Source organism: Notamacropus eugenii, chromosome 1, assembly GCF_028372415.1.
Source record: "Notamacropus eugenii isolate mMacEug1 chromosome 1, mMacEug1.pri_v2, whole genome shotgun sequence".
Taxonomy (NCBI): Eukaryota; Metazoa; Chordata; class Mammalia; order Diprotodontia; family Macropodidae; genus Notamacropus; species Notamacropus eugenii.
Window position 1 is genome coordinate 695,344,404 of NC_092872.1, and position 19,491 is coordinate 695,363,894.

Sequence of the window (19,491 nt, forward strand, 5' to 3'; positions counted from 1 at the left end):
AGCACTAACATTCCCCAGCCTGCCCAGCTCTGCCATTCTACCTCCTGAGGTCCTTTCCCACGATGATTTATCTACAATCTGAGGGCCTTTCCAATTCTGACATCATGAATTGGTTCTGGAAAACATTAGAGGGAGCAGATGGCTCCAAAGGAGCACTATAATGGAACAATCAGCTAAGTGATACAATGTGTCTGGCTGTGACAGCATCAGGGAGGGGACAACATCCTAGGGTTCATTCAGAAAAGGGGAATCTTTCTAAGCATCAAAGAATCTCAGAGGAAAAATACCTCAGAAGTGCTAGGACCTGGTCTAGCCTAGTGGCTGCCAAAGCAGCACACACTTTTTCACCTTCTAGCAAAGCCCCCTCCTCTGACTGCACCCACTCTCTCTCAAAAGTTCTTTCACTCCCAGGGATGGAAGTTTTTCCACTTTCCCTCTGATCTCTGGTTGTCAGCTGCCCTGACACATTAGCCCTGCATCGATATCTGGGGCCATTCTGTAGTACCCAGACATGCAGAAAAGAGCCACCTCATCCCTCTTGCTACAGAGCTGACAGCTGGGCCATCCACTACAGAGAATGTAGACAGCTTTATCCCCAGGGTTGGTCTGGGAAGTATATCAGCTGCTGCTGAAGCCAAAGCTTCCAGGACTTCACTCATTTCCCCAAGAGAAGTTGTCATTTCAAAACTTGAAAAATCCATCTGCCTCATCCATGTTCCTACTCAGGAGACTAACTGGCCCAGCCAATCTCTAGCTACCCAATCAGGCAGCTATATATTTTGGGTCTGATGCCAACTTGGTTTCTTTTCTACTTGGCAGCAAGTTCATTTGGGAGCAGATTGAATTTAAGTATCTAAGCTGGTTTTGCCTTTTTAAGTTATGAAAATGAGAGCGAGAGAGAGAGAGAGAGAGAGAGAAGGAGTGGGGGGGAGAGGAAGACAGGGGGAGAGGGAGGGGGGAGGGGAGGAGAGGGAGAGGGGGAGGGAGAGGGAGAGAGAGCAGGGGGAGGGAGGGCAAAAGGAAAGAGAAGAGAGGAAACAAGTATTTATTGAGTGCATATTGTGCGCCAGGTCACTGTGCTAAGTGCTTTACATACATGCTCCCATTTGCTCCTCACAACAACCCTGGGAGCTGGTGTTTTTATCACCTAGAAAACTGAGGCACACAGAGGTTAAGTGACTTGCCCAGGGTCACAAAAGCTAGTGAGTATTTGAGATAGCATTTGAATTTAAGTCTTCCTGACTCCAAGTCTATCCACTGTTTGGAAAGGGGGATGGTGCAGGAGGGAAAAAGAAAGGGAGGGGGAAAAGTGAGAGAGAAGTGGGAAAGAGAATGAAGAGGAAACTTCTTACATCTTGGCCCTAGCCTTTGTGCTATAATGGGAAGAACAGGAAATCTTGGCTCTGTATCCGGAAGGCCTGAATTTGAATCCCAGTTTGGACACTTAAAAGTTGTATGACTTTAAGCAAATTTGATCACTGTCTGGGCCTTAGTTTCCTCACATGTAAAATAGGAAGAATATTTTAAAACTTGTATCTTGCAAGATTGTTTTGAAGACCAAATTAAATAGCAGTGCATGTCAGAAGAAGAAAATCCAAGCTATTAACAGTCATATTTTAAAAATGTTCTAAACCATTAATAATCAGACAAATGCAAACTAGAACAACTCTGAGGTTCCACTTCATACACATCAGATTGCAAAGCTGATCAAAAAATAGGAAATCTCATAAAGCACAGAAATGACAATAATACTCATTATTATTACTACTACTACTAAATCCAAATTACCTAGTCTCTATACTTCCAACCCCTATGCCTCATTTCTGATCTGGCTGACTTGTAACAGGGCTTGAAAGAACCCAGAAGTGCAAAGTCAAACAACCTTGAAGTCAGCAATGCCAACTCCAAATGGGCAGATAAGAACAATAGCTCAGTGTCTCAACTGCATCAAAGTGATAGTACAAAAATCCCGTAAGATGGCTAGTTCAAGCATTCCTTGGGATCCGTATGTACTTACACCCATGGGGGATTCCTGCCTCTCCCCATAGCCTGTCTTCTAGGCAGGGCTAAGGCTGGCCCACCGCTAACAGGCACCACCGTCAGGTCGATGTTTGGGACTCCTCCTGCCTGGTCAGACCTGTCCAAGTTTGCAGACCTTTGTCAGGGGGGCTTTAGTTGAAGTGCATTATCTCAATTTTACAGAGAAAGAAACTGATATTCAGGGAGCCCAAAAGTCTTGGCACTAACAGCCACATCAGTAGTAAACAGCACTAAACTAGAACCCAAGTCTTGTTCTGACTCCACAGCCAGCATTCTCTCCACCATAACAGAGGCCTCTCCTTTGGTTCTTCAGAAAGACTCCTGGGAGAACACAAGTGGCTCGTCCACAATCAACCACAAAAAGTACTGTGAGTTGCTTAGGCACTACGTTGTCCACAGAAGGAGCCCTAATGCCACTGCACAGCATGTCTCCAAGTAGTTAAGCACCCCAAATTCTGATTAGTAGAGCTAGAAGAGAGGGTAATGATGACCTCATCCAGGCCTTTCACTGGGCAGAAAAGGGGAGACCCAAAGACATTCAGCCACTTCCCAAGGTCACACAGCCTGTTAGTTAGCAAAGCTCAGACACAAACCAGCTCCTGACTCCTAGTCTCAGAAGAGGAGACTCAGTCCCTCTGTGAAATGTCTGATTTCTACCAAAATCTATAAAAGGTGAGGGTTCCACCCTGGGGTCTGTGAGCTTTTTAAAAGCTATCCTAAGAACTGTTTCACTATCATTGGCTTCCTTTGCAATCCTCAGTATCCAATTTTGTGCATTTATAAACACTATTCTGAGGAGGGCTCTTTGGCTTCCCCAGGGTCCATGACAAAACTGGGGAGAAGCTCTGCTGTTCATCTCTTAGAGTTCATCTCTAAGACCTTCAAAGTGCAATATATATGGGTATATGCCCACATGATCACATGGGCAGAGAGGTTCTTGTAACACCTTGTTAGCAACAAATATGGGAGCAGAGGTACAAACTTGGGGCTGAATAGCAGAGATGAGCCTCTGAATATCGGCAATGAGTTGGATCAGAGATTAGACACGACCGTGTACTGGAGCAAGGCTGTGCCCACATCCAGTAGAGCAGGATCAGGGCTTTTAGGCTGTCTTGGTGTCTTCCATGCTCGTCCAACCTTTGTGTGACTTACAGTGAAGTATATGAGACAGTAGGAAAGCAGATGGGCTGTGAGTTTCTGGGGAAGACTGAGAAGTCTGTAGTGGCTCCAGTGTGGTGCCCAAGAGTTTGCTCCTACTGCTTTTTGTCTGGCATAGTTGTACATGGCTATGGATACTGCACCTCCAGGGATGGCAGTCATTCGAGAGCTCCTGGGACATATCTATTTCCCTAGGTGGTCAATGTGGCCCATAATCGAGTCTTGTTCTGCTTGGGTATCAAGAGATGGAGTTCATCAAGAGGGACTCTGATGGGGCAATCACATGTTCTGTAGATCTGGTGCCTTAAACCTCTTCTTTCACCACTGAGTTCAGTACCCCATGCTTGTTACTAACAGATTTCCTGTAGCCCTGCTGTGGAACACTAGGAAGCTTTAAGTGCCTACTATTTTTGTGAAATTATTCAATTTTTGATATTTCAGGTTGGTGTGAAGAGGTTATTTCTGAATCTAATATTTTTATTCTTCTAGATACCAATAAAAGATAAAGTAATATATTACACTATATTGTATTACATGATGTTAGTACTTAGTATTACATTATATTACATTATTTGGAAAGAGCACTGGATTTAGAATCAAAGGACCTGAATAAATACTAGCTGTGAGGTCTTGGCAAATCACTCTGGGTCTCAGTTTGCTCACTTGTACAATGAAAGGGTTAGATTAGATGATCTCTAAGGTCCTTTTCAACTCAACACTATGATCTCATCTTTAGATTATATCTTCCTCTTTAACCTGTACCAGTGTAACTAGTCCCAAGTACAATCAAGGCCTATATCCCAAAGTGAACTCTAGAATTTTACCACTAAGATTTTGTGAGTATTGTTTAACATAATTCTCTGACTTTAAGAAATCTGAAAACCCCAGGCTTAAAAGAATGAACTCTTCTGTATTTAAAAGAATATTGGGCTTATGGTCAAAAGAAGTGGGTTCACAGAATCACAGAACCTCAGGATATGAAGGGACTTCTGAGGGCAATTAGTCTGATGTGGACCTGAACAAGAATCCTCTGCAACAGATCCAATAAGGGTCATCCACTCCAATGAATATTGATCCTTCCACTCACTAGCTATGTGACACTTGAAAAGTCACTTAATCTCCTGGAGTCAGTTTCTGCCTCTGCAAAATGGGGATAATATTATTGGCAGGATCACATATACTATTATTATTATTTTATTCCACACATGGAAAAGAGAAGACTGGACTGCTGAGAACATGAACAGATCCAGGAGTCAGCACCATAACTGAATGCTGTGGGGCATGGGGGGGGCAGTTTTGGGGTAGGAGCTGCCTCGCCCAGCTTACGGAAATCTAGGAGTTTAGATGGTTAGTTATTCACTCTGTGGCACATGCACAGACACCTCTCTTTGCTGTCACCCTTCCCTTCTCCCTGGGTCCCTCCAAAACTAGGATAACTCACACATCCACATCGCAGAGGTTACAGTGCAGATCCTCAATGACATGAGCATGCTGACTACGGTTGAAGATAGGCAGGGGCCCCGAGTAGCTCTTATCCCTCACGTTGGCATCTGCTGGATCGATGGAGACTGCAGTCAGGTGGACGACGAGATGGCAGATAAAGACAATTCCCATACACTGAGCCCAGGTAGTTAAAGACTCACTCTGCATGTAAATTTGATCACCTGCCACATACCGTTTGGCTGTGTGGCTTTCCCACTAAGACTAAGAGCAAGCACATTGTTCCCCAAACATTTTTTTCTTCTAGCCTCAGTCCCCTCCACAACGCAGGGATTGGATCGATGGGTGCCTGCATACCACAGTGAACACAGCAGCTGTTCAGTGAACAGTATTGACTGAATAAGCCTTTGCTTTTATACCTTTAAGACTATCTCCAATACAAAGATGCACTCTGGGATACCAGAAAACTACTTCTCCCATACATGAGAGGGAAGGGATTGAGAACACCAAGATAATACAAATGAAAAATCCATTGCACTCAGAAGACTTAGGCTCGGAGCTTACTCTGGTACTTACTAGTTATATGACTTAGGAAAAGACAGTTAATTTTTCTAGGCCTCAGTCATCTCATTCCTAAAATGGAGATATACTTGTACTCCCCTAACACAGAGCCATGAGGAATTACAAACACTTTATCAGTGTTATGACACAGGAAAAACCATAAGCTATTATTATTGATTAGAAGCATCCTGGTGCTGTAAGAGGAATGGATGAAGGATCAGAAGATGTGAGGTCTCTTCCCAGCTCCCCTCATACCTGGCTCTACGACTCTGGGAAGATCCCATAATGTCTGGGAGGCCAAGTTTCCTCATTTGTAAGATGAAAGGGATTAAATGAAATTATATGGGAGGACTCTTCTAGCACTAACAGTCTGGAAAGTTGACTCCTAAGAGCAGACCCCTGCCTCTCCTCTCTGCTCAGCACAAGTGTCAATGGAGCATAGTATACAGGGAAAAGCTGAAATAGGAACAGAGTATAATCGTTGGTCTGGCTCCCCTGGCTCCCAGTTACTAATCATGAACTCCTAGAATGTTGGCAGAGGTTCTGGCCTCAGGCAGGGACTGCCTAATGTAACTAGGGAGGAAATATGGTGTAATGCAAAGACAATTCAATTTGGCATCAGAAAGGGCCCCCATTTAGCTTGTCTCCTTGGGCCAGTTACTTCTCTTTGGCTCTAAGCTCCTCATTTGTAAACTAGAGAAAAGGTCCCTTCCAGTTGAAAATTCTATGATCTGAGGTACCCTCTCATCTGAAATACCAGAAGCATATCTTTATCACCTTTGCAGATCTAACTAAAGCACTGAATGCTGTTGGCAGGCATGAGCTGTGTAGACTTTCAGGAAAACCTGAGGCCTCTTGGACTCAGTTTTTCTGTGGCTGGTGGAAGAAGGCTATGGTGGGTGGTGATATTTGGTATGATCTACTTTTATTACAATGATCCCTGGGCCCTCCTATAGTCTATCTATGCCAGAGGGCCAGCTAGGTAGTGCAGTGGATAGAGTACCAGTGCAGGAGTCAGGAGGACCTGAGTTCAAATCTTACCTTAGACACGACACTCACTAGCTGTGTGACCCTGGGTAAGTCACTTAACCCCAACTGCCTCATCCTGGGTCATCTCCAGTCATTCTGATGAATGTCACTGGATTCAGATGGCTGCGAAGGAGAAGTGAGGCTGGTGACCTGCACAGCCTTCCCTCACTCAAAACAAAGTCAAGTGCAAGTCGTGTCATTGTTTCTCTGATGGCATGGTCTTCTTCAGCAACGAAGGACGAACGCACACATCTATGCCAGTGGGCTAGAGAAGGAGCCAATCTGGAGGGAATCAGGTTCACTTCAGAGCAATAGGAAGGGGGGGAAGTGCTCTGAAAAGTCCTACTAAAGTCAATCAACACAACATGTGAGCACTGAATGCTATCTTTTCTATATCCAATCTGGTAATGGATGGCCTCATACTGACAATCTACTTGGAGACAATCAAAGTTTTACTAAACTACACAGAGGATGTACATCCAAAAAAAAAAAAAAAGGCTTTCTATAACACCCAGAACCAACTCAGGAATCAGTGGATTGAAAGACACATGACCAGTATTTGAAACTTGGTTCACTTACTTACTAGTTGGGTGATATAGGCAAACCTCAAGTTTACCTGCTATAAAATTAAGGCAATCCTACCTCAAACTGAGGGGAGGGCAGAGAGAAGGGAGAGAAAGAAGGGGGGCAAAGAAAATTCCCACCCTCAAGGAGCTTATGGCTTACAGTTTACAAAGCACAATATATGGGAAACACCACTGGTCTTAAAAAAAGTTGATCACTACATACTTTTGGTGACTGATGTGAGCATCAATGACATTGACTAAAGGAATCTAGAAAGCAATGCTAAAGGCTATGACATCTTGGGCAAGACATGGAGAGACAAAAAGGGAGAAGGACTCATTTACCCAAAATACAATAAGAGAATGACGAGCTCCTCAGACATGGGCTGCACTAACAAGGGCTGATAATCATGTATTTGCCCCCTCCTCCTTGCTTCTTTGCAGAAATGTGGGACTAGGGATTTAGAATTCCACTTATAACGTCAGGCTTCTATGATGAGTTGGTCAGCTTCACTGAACTGTTTGGCATCCTTTTTTTAATGCTTTATTATAACCAATGGCTCTCTGAGGGTGAGTGAGAAGAGGCACACTGGGAAAGGTATGAAACAGAGAGACCAATGAGAAGGCTCCTGCAGTCACCCAGGTGAGAAGGGATGAGAACCTGAAGTAGGCTCTCTACTGCACGTTAGGAACAATCAATACAGCTCAGACCTATAGAAATGTTAACTAGAGTGCCTAAGCTCTGAATGAACTAAGGCTGGAATGTTTATAAAAGCCAAGAATAAGAAAAAGGGAGGTAGTGGTCATGGTTTTCAAAGCTTTATGAGATAAAAAAGAAGGAAGAAAGTCCCACTGCTCAGGATAAAGGAGATGTGGGTAACTGACACCTGGGAAAAAAAGGCTGCTTATCTCTTACTCTGCTTCTAACTTATTTGAAAAGAATAACGAGTTTGGGGCTAGAGAGAACAAAACAAAAGTAGCAACAGTAGCTCTGATAACAGAAGTAAGCAGAGGATAAGACCTGCTCGGAGGAGTTCAAGTCCTGAAGCCCAAATGAAGCACAGCCCAAGATTATATTTATTCTAAGAACTGGTAGACATGCCTAAGCAACTTCTCACAATTGCTGGAAGGCCACAGAAGATGAGAGAGGACTACAGGCCTAGAAAAAAAACCAAGTGATTTCTTTTGTTTGCTTTGTTTTTTAACAAGGAAAAGAATGGAATCTAAACTTCAAGTCAATGAGTTTTCATTTACATTTCTGACAAAATTACAGATGTGATTATTAAAGGTATTGAACTTCTAGAAAAGGGAAACAATGATCACCATGAGTCAACAAGGCTTCACTAAGAAGAGTTCATGTTAATACATTTCCTTCTCTGATAGAGTTCCTAGACTGGCAGAATCGTGCAAAATCTGTATTTGAACTGGGTGATCGGCCAGAAACAGAGGAGTCGTCAAGGTTTCAGTACCACTGCAGAAGGAGATCAGACATGGAGAGCCTCAGGAAGCTCTGCTTTTCTCTGCTCTGTCTGACCTCTTTACCCATAACTTGGATAAGGGAGGAAGTGGTAGAAGGATCAACTTTGGTGTTAGCAAAAAGTCAGAAGTTGGTAGAAAACAAAAAGACACCAGTCAGAATCCAGAAAGAGCTTCACAGACTCGGAGATTAGGTAAAACTAAGAGGAAGTTTGAAAGAGAGATAAATGGAAAGTTTCACACTTAAACTGGGAATGAATTGGCTAGACAACAGGCCTCCAAAAGAGCAGCATGTTTTTGTGGTCTGCAATATGAGTCAACAAGACAGCATGGAGGCCAGAAAACCTAACGTGATCTAAAGTTTTGAAAACTCTCAAATCCAATATCAATGTAAGGAGGGAAGATGATGATCTTCAGGTTTTCTATTTCCATATGAGGCTGCCAAGGCACAAAGACAGGGAGGCCTGTCAGCACCATCACACAGAATGGGCTCACACGGCTCCATACTGTCACACAACATACACAACAGTCACTGACCTACGTGTACACCTCAAGGCCACTTTCACATGGGAGAGAAAAGGAGTAACGTGAGTCAGACTAACAATCTCCTCACTAGCATATGTGCTTGGTTGATTAAAAAGTAGCTCTTTGTAAAGTAGGAGAGGCTGGCAAAGGCCAACAAGGTCTCCCCTTTGGGTGTTGGAAAGATATGGGGCAGCTGTAATCTTAGGAAAAGCTTGAGAAGAACAATAACTGAAGAGTGTTGAACAAAGAAGGCTCTTATTCGGTTATACCCTGACGTAAAAGACACATATGTTCATTAAAATATCTAACCTTTTTGGTAAATTAAAATCAGTTCAGTTCATAAACACATACTAAGCTCTTACTGTGCAGCATGGGGTCATGGAAAGAGCATTTAATTAGGAGTCAGAGAACCTGGACAGAAATTCCAACTCTGCTACTTATTACCTATATGAATGACCTTGAGGAAAAAAAACAAAACACTTCGCTTCCCTGGCTCTCTTTTTTTCTCCTCTGTAGAATGAAGAGATTGGACTAGATGAGAATCACTAAGATTTCTCCTCACTCTACACCTGACTGCCCTCTGATTACGATGATAACAAAAATGGTGATGTAAGGCATTCAGCCAGACCGTGGGCCTTCTCCAAAGATTAAAAAATGGCCCAGTCCCCTCAAGCAGCATGAGACATATACACATATCACCAGTACAATACTTCATTATTTTAAGGATTCAGTATTTCTTCAATATCAGTATTTTCTTCAGAGACCACTATCCCTTTTTGTCTTTTTGAGGTGTTATAGGTTAAAAAAGAAAGAAAGCCATCTCAGTTGAAGCACCATTCTGGTGACATGTAAGTCTCTTCGCTGGCTGGTGCCCAGATGCCCTTTGTTGAGACTGTCCTTGAAGACTTTCTACCACAGCTTGTATTCCACAGATATAACTGGGGTCACCTCTATGGAGGAATTCTGATACACAACTGATCTTAAATTAAATCACATTTCAAATCCCCTAGAGCATTTGCTATTTAGGGCGACTCTACAGTAAATTCTTTTGTAAAGTAATTAATTCTTTATTATGCTCACCCTGTCGTTTATATTTTGCTCAAACCTGGTTTTCCAGATGCTGAGATTACTTAAAAGTGATCTGCACCTATGATAACCTGGTAAATATATTACATCTTTTTCAATAGCATTTAATGTTTAACATTCTGCTATCTTATCAGATAGCAGAATCTCACAAAAACTCAGTGAGTTAATTCCTACAAATGTTTTTACATATGAGGAAACAGGCTCCAAGAGAGTAAGAGGCACTGAATATGACCACCAAGGGTATTCTAAGACCATCTGGCTACTCCCTCCTGCTCACTGCCTCTCAGGCTCCCTAGCTTCCTTCATCACAGCCCAGATGCCGCCTCCTACAAGAGTCCTTCCTGAGTTCCTTGAGATTGCTTCATGTACACTCATCCATAGACATGCTACATCATCCTAGTAAAAGGCAAGCTTCTTGAGGTCAGGAACTGCTTCATTTTGTCTTTGCATTGCTGACTCCCAGAATAATTGATGCCTTGCCTGTGGCAGACAGATGAGGAAATGGAGGCTCTGAGAGGGGAGATGACTGGTCCCTCACCCCATGGGTAGTTAGGTGGAGGCAGAGCTGGGCCTTCCCTGTGCTCACTGACCCAATATTCCACCTTCCTCAGACCCATGTTAAGTTCCAAAAAAAGCCGACCCCCCCTAAAACTGCCAGCACACCTCACCATCTTCCAAGGATACAGCGTAGCCAGCAGGCACCCATGGGTGAGGCAGGAGGGGAACAAGGATCCCAAAGCCAATCAGAGCAAAGAAGAGGTACAGCAGCCAAGCCACGATCTGGAATGGGTGTGGGGGCCAACTCCAACCATTTCTCCGAGAACGTTGGCCACAGAGCTCGGGGGATGGCCCATTGCCCTTGTCTGAAGCGGTCCATTCAGGCTTCTCTGGAGCTGTCTTATTAGAGGGCTTATGGCAGATGTTCATCTCCAGAGAGAAGAGAAAAAGGAAGATCTTATTAGCATTAATTCCTGTAGACACTGGCCCCAAAGGCCAGAAGCCCAGTCAAAGTCCTACGGCATATGATTTCTTTATATTTGTTTTGCAAGTAGGTAAACTACTTGTTTTGTGGGCAATGGGAGTGAGAATGGAAGTGGGGGCAGATAACTCCCCTAAAGCTATAGGGCAAGTCACTGTGCAGAAATTAAACAGAAGTTTCCGAGGTCTATACCAGATACACCATAGTGGCTTGTTACTTTAAGTGTTTTCTCTTCACACAAAGTAAGGCATGTAATCATGCAGTAATGCTATCAGCTGTTGTGCCTACCAAAATGAGAACACATGCTGATTCTGTTAAGATTAGTTAGTCATTTCCTATTATGGGGTTATGATTAAACCTAAGGTCCGCAAACAAAAGGGCTTCTATACCCTTGGTTAATGTAACAGCAGCTCAGGGACAAGGGACATTCCTCCTTGTAATGCAGGAACTGTGGGAGAGATACCTGGGCCTCAGTTTGGAATACCAGTTTAGAGCAGAAAGGCAAGTTTCCTTGTCATCATCATCATTATCACCACCTAAGTGACACTACAGTAGGTGTTTCCCTTGATTGAGAATCAGAAAAAACTTAAGACAAGGGACCAAGAATCATTATTATTAACACAGCTTGCTCCTACAGAACTTTATAAAGCACCTTCTTCACAACAACTCTTTGACATGCAGGGCACAGAGCATTATCTCCATTTTATAAAGGAAAATTAAAGCTCAGAGAATTCACAAAAATACAGAGTTGGAAGGAACCTGTGTGGCCATCCTGGTCCCAACCATTGTTGAAGAATCCTCTTCTACAACACGCCCAGCTAGTGGTCATCCAATGCTCGACTGAAGCCCCCACTGAAGGCAGACCATCCTGGATCACTCTAATTGTTAACCGGCTTGCCCACACTGACATGATGAATAAGGGGTATAACCAGAATTTTTCTGACTCCTAGTTCAGTGTTATCTAGCAGACCATGCTGGAGAGTAAATGCCAGTGGGCTGCCTATGTCTAGCCCTATATCTCAATGGCTTGGAGCTAATGGCTGAAATCCCATTCCCCTCTATCAGACACATCCACACTTTGTGGAACCACATGTCTCTAAGTAGTTCTATTCAAATGTTATATTTTAGAATCCGCTATATAATAATAAGGTGACTAAACCATATGCTATATGTTCTTTGACTCGGCTATCCAATGATTAGGGGAAGTCCAGCTGGTTGGTCCTCAATGCCATTAAGGAGGTAGTTCTCAGATGGCATTTACCCACACTGTAGGCCTGCTATCTAGGAGAAAATAACTTCTCAAGCATTTACCTAACAAGCTTAATCTGACAGAGAGCAACTGTGACACACCCCAGTAAGGGTGGAAGGACGGTCATTAAGAGAAAGAGAATCCTAATTTACTGATCTACACCACGCAACCACAAGGGAATAAAATCTGGATAAGTCTTCCCAACATGAGGATAGAGACATATTTTCAGGAGCCACACTAGACTAGCCCCACATACACAACAGATAGCTCTCAGAAGGAGGAGTCTGCATCAATCTACACAAATGTCCATGTGCCCTTCAACAAATCATTCTCCTTCCCTGAAGCTTAATTTCTCCACCTAAAATGAAGGGGGTGGACTAGTTGGACTTTAAAGACTGTACAGTTTCAAATATGTGATCCTAAAAAGTGTTACAACTTTTATAATTTCCCATTAACACCCTTTACAAGCAGGAAGTTCTTCCTTAGAAATAATCTCATTCTTTCCTTCTAAAATTAAAGCCATTTCCTCAATTCCTTAGAGTACTGATGTAGAATGGCTGGTCACAATTTTCCTAAATAACAACCCTTCACATATTTGGACCTCATCAAGACACTTAGAATCATAGAATCTCAGACCTGAAAGGGCCCATCTAGGCCAAGATGCAAGAATCCCATTTACTCTTAGACTTCTCAAGGGTAAATACAACTTTTTTTTAGCTTCTTCATAAAATCCCTGGTTTCAACTATTCAATTATTTTCCATGCCCTTTTTAGAACTCTTTCTGGTTTCTTCAGATTTCCCTAGCTGTGAGCCTTTAGTCTGGAAATTTAAATTTAACTACAAAGTTGAGATTCTAGTTTTCAAAAATAAAAGGAGCAGAATGTATTCAAAGAAATGACTGTTACCCATTAAGTATAACCTTATCACAACTATGTTTCCACAGCAGAAAACATTTTTTAAATTCCTTTTAAGGTATTATATCAAAGCCTGAATCATCATATATAAGTGCATGAGTAAACAAAAATGCATTTATTAAGTGCTTACTGTGTTCCAAGTGCATCTAACTATTGGAGAGGTGAAGCACCCCTTCCCCTCAGGCTTCATAAACTGCCAGTTGCACACTGGCACTAGGTTATAGGCCTGCAGAAGATTCTTCCCTGGGCCACCAACCCTCAGGCCAGTGTCAAGACCAAGGCCAAGACTGTCCAGGTTCCAGCAGCCGCCACGGCTGATCCTCCCCACAAGTGAGGCAGCTGAAGAGGAGAAAAAGGCTGGGCTTCCCTACCCCATCCAAGAGCTGAGGCCAAACTGCCATGGAGCAGCCGTTTTAACTCAGGCCCTACACTTTCTTTGGCATATCCTCAGTGTTGGTAAACCTTCATTGTCAGAGAATCAATTATATTTCTGGACTTAACCAAAAGATATTTTGAAAAAAAAGAATTTTTCTAAGATGCTTTTTTGTAATGAGATTGTGTGAAAGTCCCTTTCTTTTCCTCTGGGTCTCAGTTTTCTCTTTTGTAAAGGGATGGAGTTGGATCCAATAATGTTCCTTTCTTACGCTGATAATAGCTGCGTAAACATGGACAAGTTATTTTACTTCCTGAAGCTTCCTAACCAGCAAAATGGCTATGTTTTCAATTGCATCACTTACTTTTACAGTTGTGAGGATTAAATGGGATGATGCAGGTAAAATACCTTGTAAACTGTAAGGCAGCATTTATATGCTAGTCATTATGACGATGTAATTTTTTCATGACCTGTTAACAATGCCTCTGATGGCAGTATAAAACAACACTTAAATAGCAATGCAAGTTTTACAAAATGCTTTTTTCCCTAGCATCCTCTTCCAGCCTTAGTCCTGCTTCTCTAGGAGCAACTAACTTACTACCCATTCCACTAATGGCAGCCACAAGAGAGGGAGCATCACTGAGTGAAGTGGGCAGAACCAGGAAAGCATTGTACACAGCAACACTGTTTATTGACCAACTTTGACAGACTTAGCTCTTCCCAGAAATATAACGATCCAAGATAACTCCAGAAGACTCACGATGGAAAATGCTGTCCACATCCAGAGAGAGAGCCATGGCGTCTGAGTGCAGATCAAGCAGACTCTTTTCACTTTTTTCTGTTTTGTTTTGTGGTTTTTCCCTTTTGTTTGTTTCTTCTTTCACAACATGATGAATATGGAAATATATTTAATATGACTGAACATGTAAACCTTATATCAGATTACTTGCTGTCTTGGGGAGGAGTAAAGGGAGGAAGGAAAATTTGGAACTCAAAATCTTAGAGAAGTGAATGCTGAAAACTACCTTTACATATAATTTTTAAAAATACTATTAAGTAGTGGGGAGGGAAGAGAGGGAGCCTCATCACAGTAAGTAGATGAAGTCTCCAAAGTGAGTCCTTTGAAGGGCAATATTCCTTTGGATGTCACATATTCAGAACTACTTGTTTTTAAAGCTGCCTAGTTATATTCAGTCATACAAATAGAGGGAATCCATTTCTTGAAAACCAGCTGGGTGGGCAACACTTGGAGCCATAGACAGAGTGGTTTAGAAGTCATCCATGCCCGTCAGTCAGAGGCACAGTAATGCCCAAAGTCTAGGTACCTTTGGCAGCAAGCCATAGATAGTAGGAAATGTCTCCAGATTGGAGACCACTGTTTGGCCCAGGGTGAGTTGTTTGTATAAGGCTTTCCTGCCAGTGGAGGAAAGGAGGTAAGGGGGGGGTCATGCCTGACAGTGACTAGCCAAAGCTGACTCTAACAGAGCCCCTGAATAATTCACTAGAAACTGAAGCCAGCTGGCCAAGAAACAAAGCCTGCCCTCAAAATCCAGTGCCAGCTTTTAACAACTTACAACAATTTCACTTATGGAGTTTATGGCCATGAATTCCTTCCACGTGGATGATTTTGATTTTGAAAAGGGGGGAGGGGGCAAAGCCAGACACAAAAGCTCCACATCTGGGGCACAAGATGTGTCAATGAAATCCAGATGAGTTCCCCAGGAAGCTCCTTCCTGGGAGACCCAGCCTGAAAAGAAACTTCTCTACTCTGGGAGACAACACTGCCAACTCCACGATAGCTGTTCAGGGCCAGAGCCACGCATGGCCCAGAAAACAGTTCGGCCACATGGGGTGCGCTCTTCACACTGGAACTTTATTAGCAAACCCCAGCTGGCCTCCTCACTGCCCCACACACCTACACAAAGAGGTGAGTGTGAAAGAGGCATGTTCCTGGTCCTTGGGGAAAAGCAGCACAGGGTCAATGTAACATACTCACTGCAGCATACGTGGTAAACGCTAAAGACTCAAAATGCTGACCACAATTTATTTTTCTTAAACTCTCTTTCTGAGCCCATGGCCTTGCACATAGTAAGCACTTAATAAATGCTTGTTTCCTTTCTTCCTTAAATTTAATATGGGATAACCTTAAAGAGACAGAGAAGGAAGGTAAGGGGAGAAAGAGACAAAATGTACTATTGTAAAGCTAATGAGGAAACCTGGAGAGATCAGACCCTGTTGGATTTCTATTCTGCCTCCCCCAGTGACCTCATTTAAAGGTCCCACTCATATAAGTGTGTCAAGCAGTCTTGGATATTGTTCTGGAAGAAAATCCAACAGCACCCACAGTAATAGAAGTATGGAAGGGAAAAGAATCTATGAGAGTAACTTTTCCTTCCGTTCTCTAAGAGTCCAGGTGTAAATACCTATAAACTATATACTACATCTAATACACTAGTCTACCCAGTCCATCTCCATTAACCAGGGAGGGAAATGCAGTCCCTTCTTACCACCCCAAATCCCAATCCCTTCGCAAAGTCCCTATATCCATGTGCACCCTCACTGGGCTATCCTTCACTATGTCTCACACCTGAGATCTTTTAACCTACTTGCAGCTTTCCGTATCTTTACCTGTCCTTACCCCACGACCCACCTTGGTTATACATTACCCTCATTAACTTGCTGTTCTGCTGCTCCAACTCCAAGCTTCATATATCCATTCCCTACTTCCCACCTCAGATTCCTAATCTCAGTTCTTAAAAATCCTGCAAAAGAGTGGGGGGAGACTTCTCATACCCTGTAAACCCTGGTTTCATGCTCCTTCATCTCACCACTCATCTCTACACTCTATGGCCCCTCGATTATACCCAGCCCTACATCCACCCTCTGATCGCATTTCATGTCCCAATTTCTCTCTCTCTCTCTCTCTCTCTCTCTCTCTCTCTCTCTCTCTCTCTCTCTCTCTCTGTCTCTCTCACACACACACACACACACACACACACTCCTTGACTCTCAGCCCACTACAGCCTTCACTTCTTTATGTTTCCAGATCCTATCCCTTCTCTCTCCCCCTGTATGTCTCTTCCTTTCCCACCCTTCCCATCAAGAAGTCCCAGTTTCAAGGCCTCTCCCTATTGCATACTATCGGTATGACCTTGGGTAACATTCTTAGGCCTCAATTTCCTCATCAGTAGAATGAGGATCTCTGGGGTTCTCTCCAGCTCTAGTCTAGGACCCTTCCAAAAAACTCCAAATCCTGAGTCGTCTCCACATCCTTTTACGCTCTTAACTCCACCCAGTGTCTTCCCCAGGTGTTTGAAGCCCTGCTTCCACATCCTCCATATTCTCCCCTTTAGCTCTCTATATCCTCTCCCCGTGTCCCCACATACCCCAGATTCCACTCCTGTGTCCACGATCCCCTCCAGCTCCCTATTTCCACTCCTGGCCTTGAGATGGGCCCCCTCTGCATCTCTCCCTGCATCCCTCCTTCCTTTAGCCTTCCAGTCCCCTGCTCTCTTCCATCCTCTACATTTTCCCTCTGGTACCCCGGGTAAGCTGGCCTCTTCAGCCTGGATGACCTCTGGCTCCCTGTCCCGGTGTGGCCGGTTCCGTGTCCCTCCCCGCCCTGCACATCCACCTTAGGGGATTTCGCTCTCTGCCCCCGATGCGCCGGGGTTCGCTCGCACTGCCATCCTACGGTGCCCTGGGCAGCTGGCTCTGTCACCTCCCCCTTGTAGCCGGGACACAAGGAGGGCGGAGGGAAGAAGCGGGGCTTCAGGAGCCGGCTAGGGCGAGGACAGGGAAGGCACCCGGGCTGGAGTGGGGCCGCAGCACGTGAACGTCTCCGGAGGCTCCCTACCTCCCCCTTGCATCACCCCGAGGCCCCCCAGGGGCACGTCTGTCTGTGTTAGAGTCCTGGCCCTGGCCCTCCGTGCCCTCGAGATCCCCGGGCTTTCCCCTCCCCCACTCCACCTCTTTCAGCCCCAGTCTCTCCTCCCTTTCTCCAGGCCCCCTCCTGATCTTCGATGACCCTGGGCTTTACCCTCCCCCCACTTCACCGCCATACCCTGGCCCTGGTCCCCCCTCCGTTCCTCTGGACCCCCCGCTGCGCTCCGTGTGCCCAGCCCGGCCCAGGCCCCCCCGGGTCTCCGCCCCGGCCCCGCTCTCACCTTCTCCAGTGGCCCGGCCCAGCCCGGGCCCTCACCGCCTGGGAGCGGCCAAGGAGCCTCAGACCCTCCTCGTCTCAGAGGCCGCGGCGCCCGGACGCCAGCTCTGCGACCCCCGCATCCCCTTCCCCAGCGACCCCATCGCATCCCTGGAGCCGGGGAGGAGGCCAGGCCACCGCTGCTCAGGCGCGGACGCCAGCGGCCTGGGCCGCCCAGGCGAGGCCTCCCCTGGCTCGCAGGCGCGGCGGGCCCGTTCCCCAGGCAACCACTGGGGCCTACGGCGCCGCACAGCGGCCAAAACGCGCCAGACGCGTTCATGCGGCAGCCCAGCCCCCGGCCTCCCCTGCTCCCTCCAGCCCCGCCCACTCCCATTCACCAGCCCCCCAGGACTCGTCCCCCACTTACCCAGAGTCCATCCAGGAACGAAGAGGCGCTCTGAGAACCTAAGGAGGAGACCATCTAAAGGGGGCAGGACTAAGATGTCTAAGGGTGAGGCTCCCGGGGACATTTTCTTGGAAAAGATGATCTCCAGAGAGTCCCCATTTTACAGATTAGGAACTGAGGCACACTGGGTTTAGATGACTCCACTTGGGACAATCTAGCCTCTTCTCTGTTAGTCCACCTTAGATACTCTGCTCCCTGAATCCCACCCTCCTGACAGCCCTACCCTGAGACATCCTAGTTCCTCCTCCGGAAGCACCTCAAGTCCCACCGCATTAGACAGCCCTACCCTACTCCTCCCCCACAGATCCAACACTCGCTTACTCTAGGATACCCCAAGCTCAACCGTCTTAGAAAGTCCATCCTCCCAAGAGACCCTCCCTAGAAGACAATCCGTCCTTAGATACTGCAGCTCTTTGGCTTTATCCCTACCCTTACATAGTTCGGTCCCTTCACAGAGCCCTAAAATCACGGCATCGTGGAGCTGGAAGGTTTCTGAGGGCAGCTAAGTTCCACCCATTCTAGAGAAGGGATCCCCGACAAGGCACACCCAAACGTGCTTCTCCGATCTTTGTTTCAAGACCTGTCTGAGGGAGAACCACGTAGTTAGCTCCAACGGTGAGCAAACTTGTCCTGGTATCAAGCCTAAAGCAGTCCCTTGGCAATGCTCTTACTCCTGCCCTCCGGGGCCCAAGAGCCTTCAACTAAGGGCCAGTGATAGGAATGCAAGGCTTTTGACCATACTGGTTGCTCTTCTCTTGCCGTTCTGCAGTTTATCAATATCTCTCCCAGAACTGATACTATTTCAGATACGATGTCCCCTGGGCAGAAGACTGCAGAGCTATCAGCCCCTTATTACCTTTCCTTTAGCCTCAGCTTTTGACACTCCAGCCCCTCCCCTTTAGAAAGCTCTGCCCTGGGTCACTTGAGTCCCTTTCCATAATCCCACCCTTGGACGGGGATGACCGAGCCACCCCGGGATGGACCAAGCTGCCAGGTGAAGTAGTTCCGCTCAGTAAAGGTTGTGTCAGGAACGCCGACATAGCTGCGATCGATCGCTATGGGAGAACCCAGAACAGTGAATCAAGAGGAAATTGGCATATTCTTTAGGCTTCAGTCCAGTGACTACAGATTAAAAGTTCTCCAACCCTGTTTCACCAGTCTATACGGAGTTAACCAGGGAAGAACACTTTGGATGTACGAATAATCAAATTGATAAGATTACTCCCGGAAAGAAAAAATAGGTGGGAGGAGACACAGTACTAGTAATGATGGAAGACGAGCAGGTGGGAGCACTACCTTTCCTCTTTTCCATTCAAGGGCTCTTGGAACAAGGGAAATAATCTTGAACTCTCCAATGGACTGCTTTGATAAGAGATTCTTAACCTTGGGCTGGTGGACCTCCCCCCAACACTGTCTAGGATTTAAGAAGAGATTTTAGGGAGTCCTTGAACTTTTTTTAAAAAATTTGTTTATTTTTAGTTTGCAACATTC

General features: G+C 45.3%; 1 protein-coding gene across 21 annotated transcripts in view; it reads right to left on the minus strand.

Moving 5' to 3' along the window:
* Positions 1–18,829, minus strand: part of LOC140521240 (palmitoyltransferase ZDHHC1-like) — a 58,983-nt gene extending 40,154 nt beyond the window's left edge. For 7 of the 21 annotated variants that reach the window (XR_011972839.1, XR_011972840.1, XR_011972841.1 and 4 more), the window contains exons 1-4: positions 17,560–17,907; positions 10,563–10,805; positions 4,640–4,815; positions 2,018–2,137 (exon numbers count right to left, since the gene is read on the minus strand). Coding sequence is in view for 15 of the 21 variants with exons in the window: in XM_072636038.1 (XP_072492139.1) it covers positions 2,018–2,137; positions 4,640–4,815; positions 10,563–10,805; positions 17,560–17,874 (854 nt within the window). In the remaining 6 variants the exon portion in view is untranslated. Of the gene's footprint in view, positions 1–2,017; positions 2,138–4,639; positions 4,816–6,240; positions 6,720–10,541; positions 10,806–16,059; positions 16,081–17,559; positions 17,908–17,961 lie in introns of those variants that run through there. The other 14 variants (XR_011972843.1, XM_072636040.1, XM_072636047.1 and 11 more) reach the window with 11 other exon arrangements.
* Between the last annotated feature and the right edge of the window lie 662 nt (positions 18,830–19,491).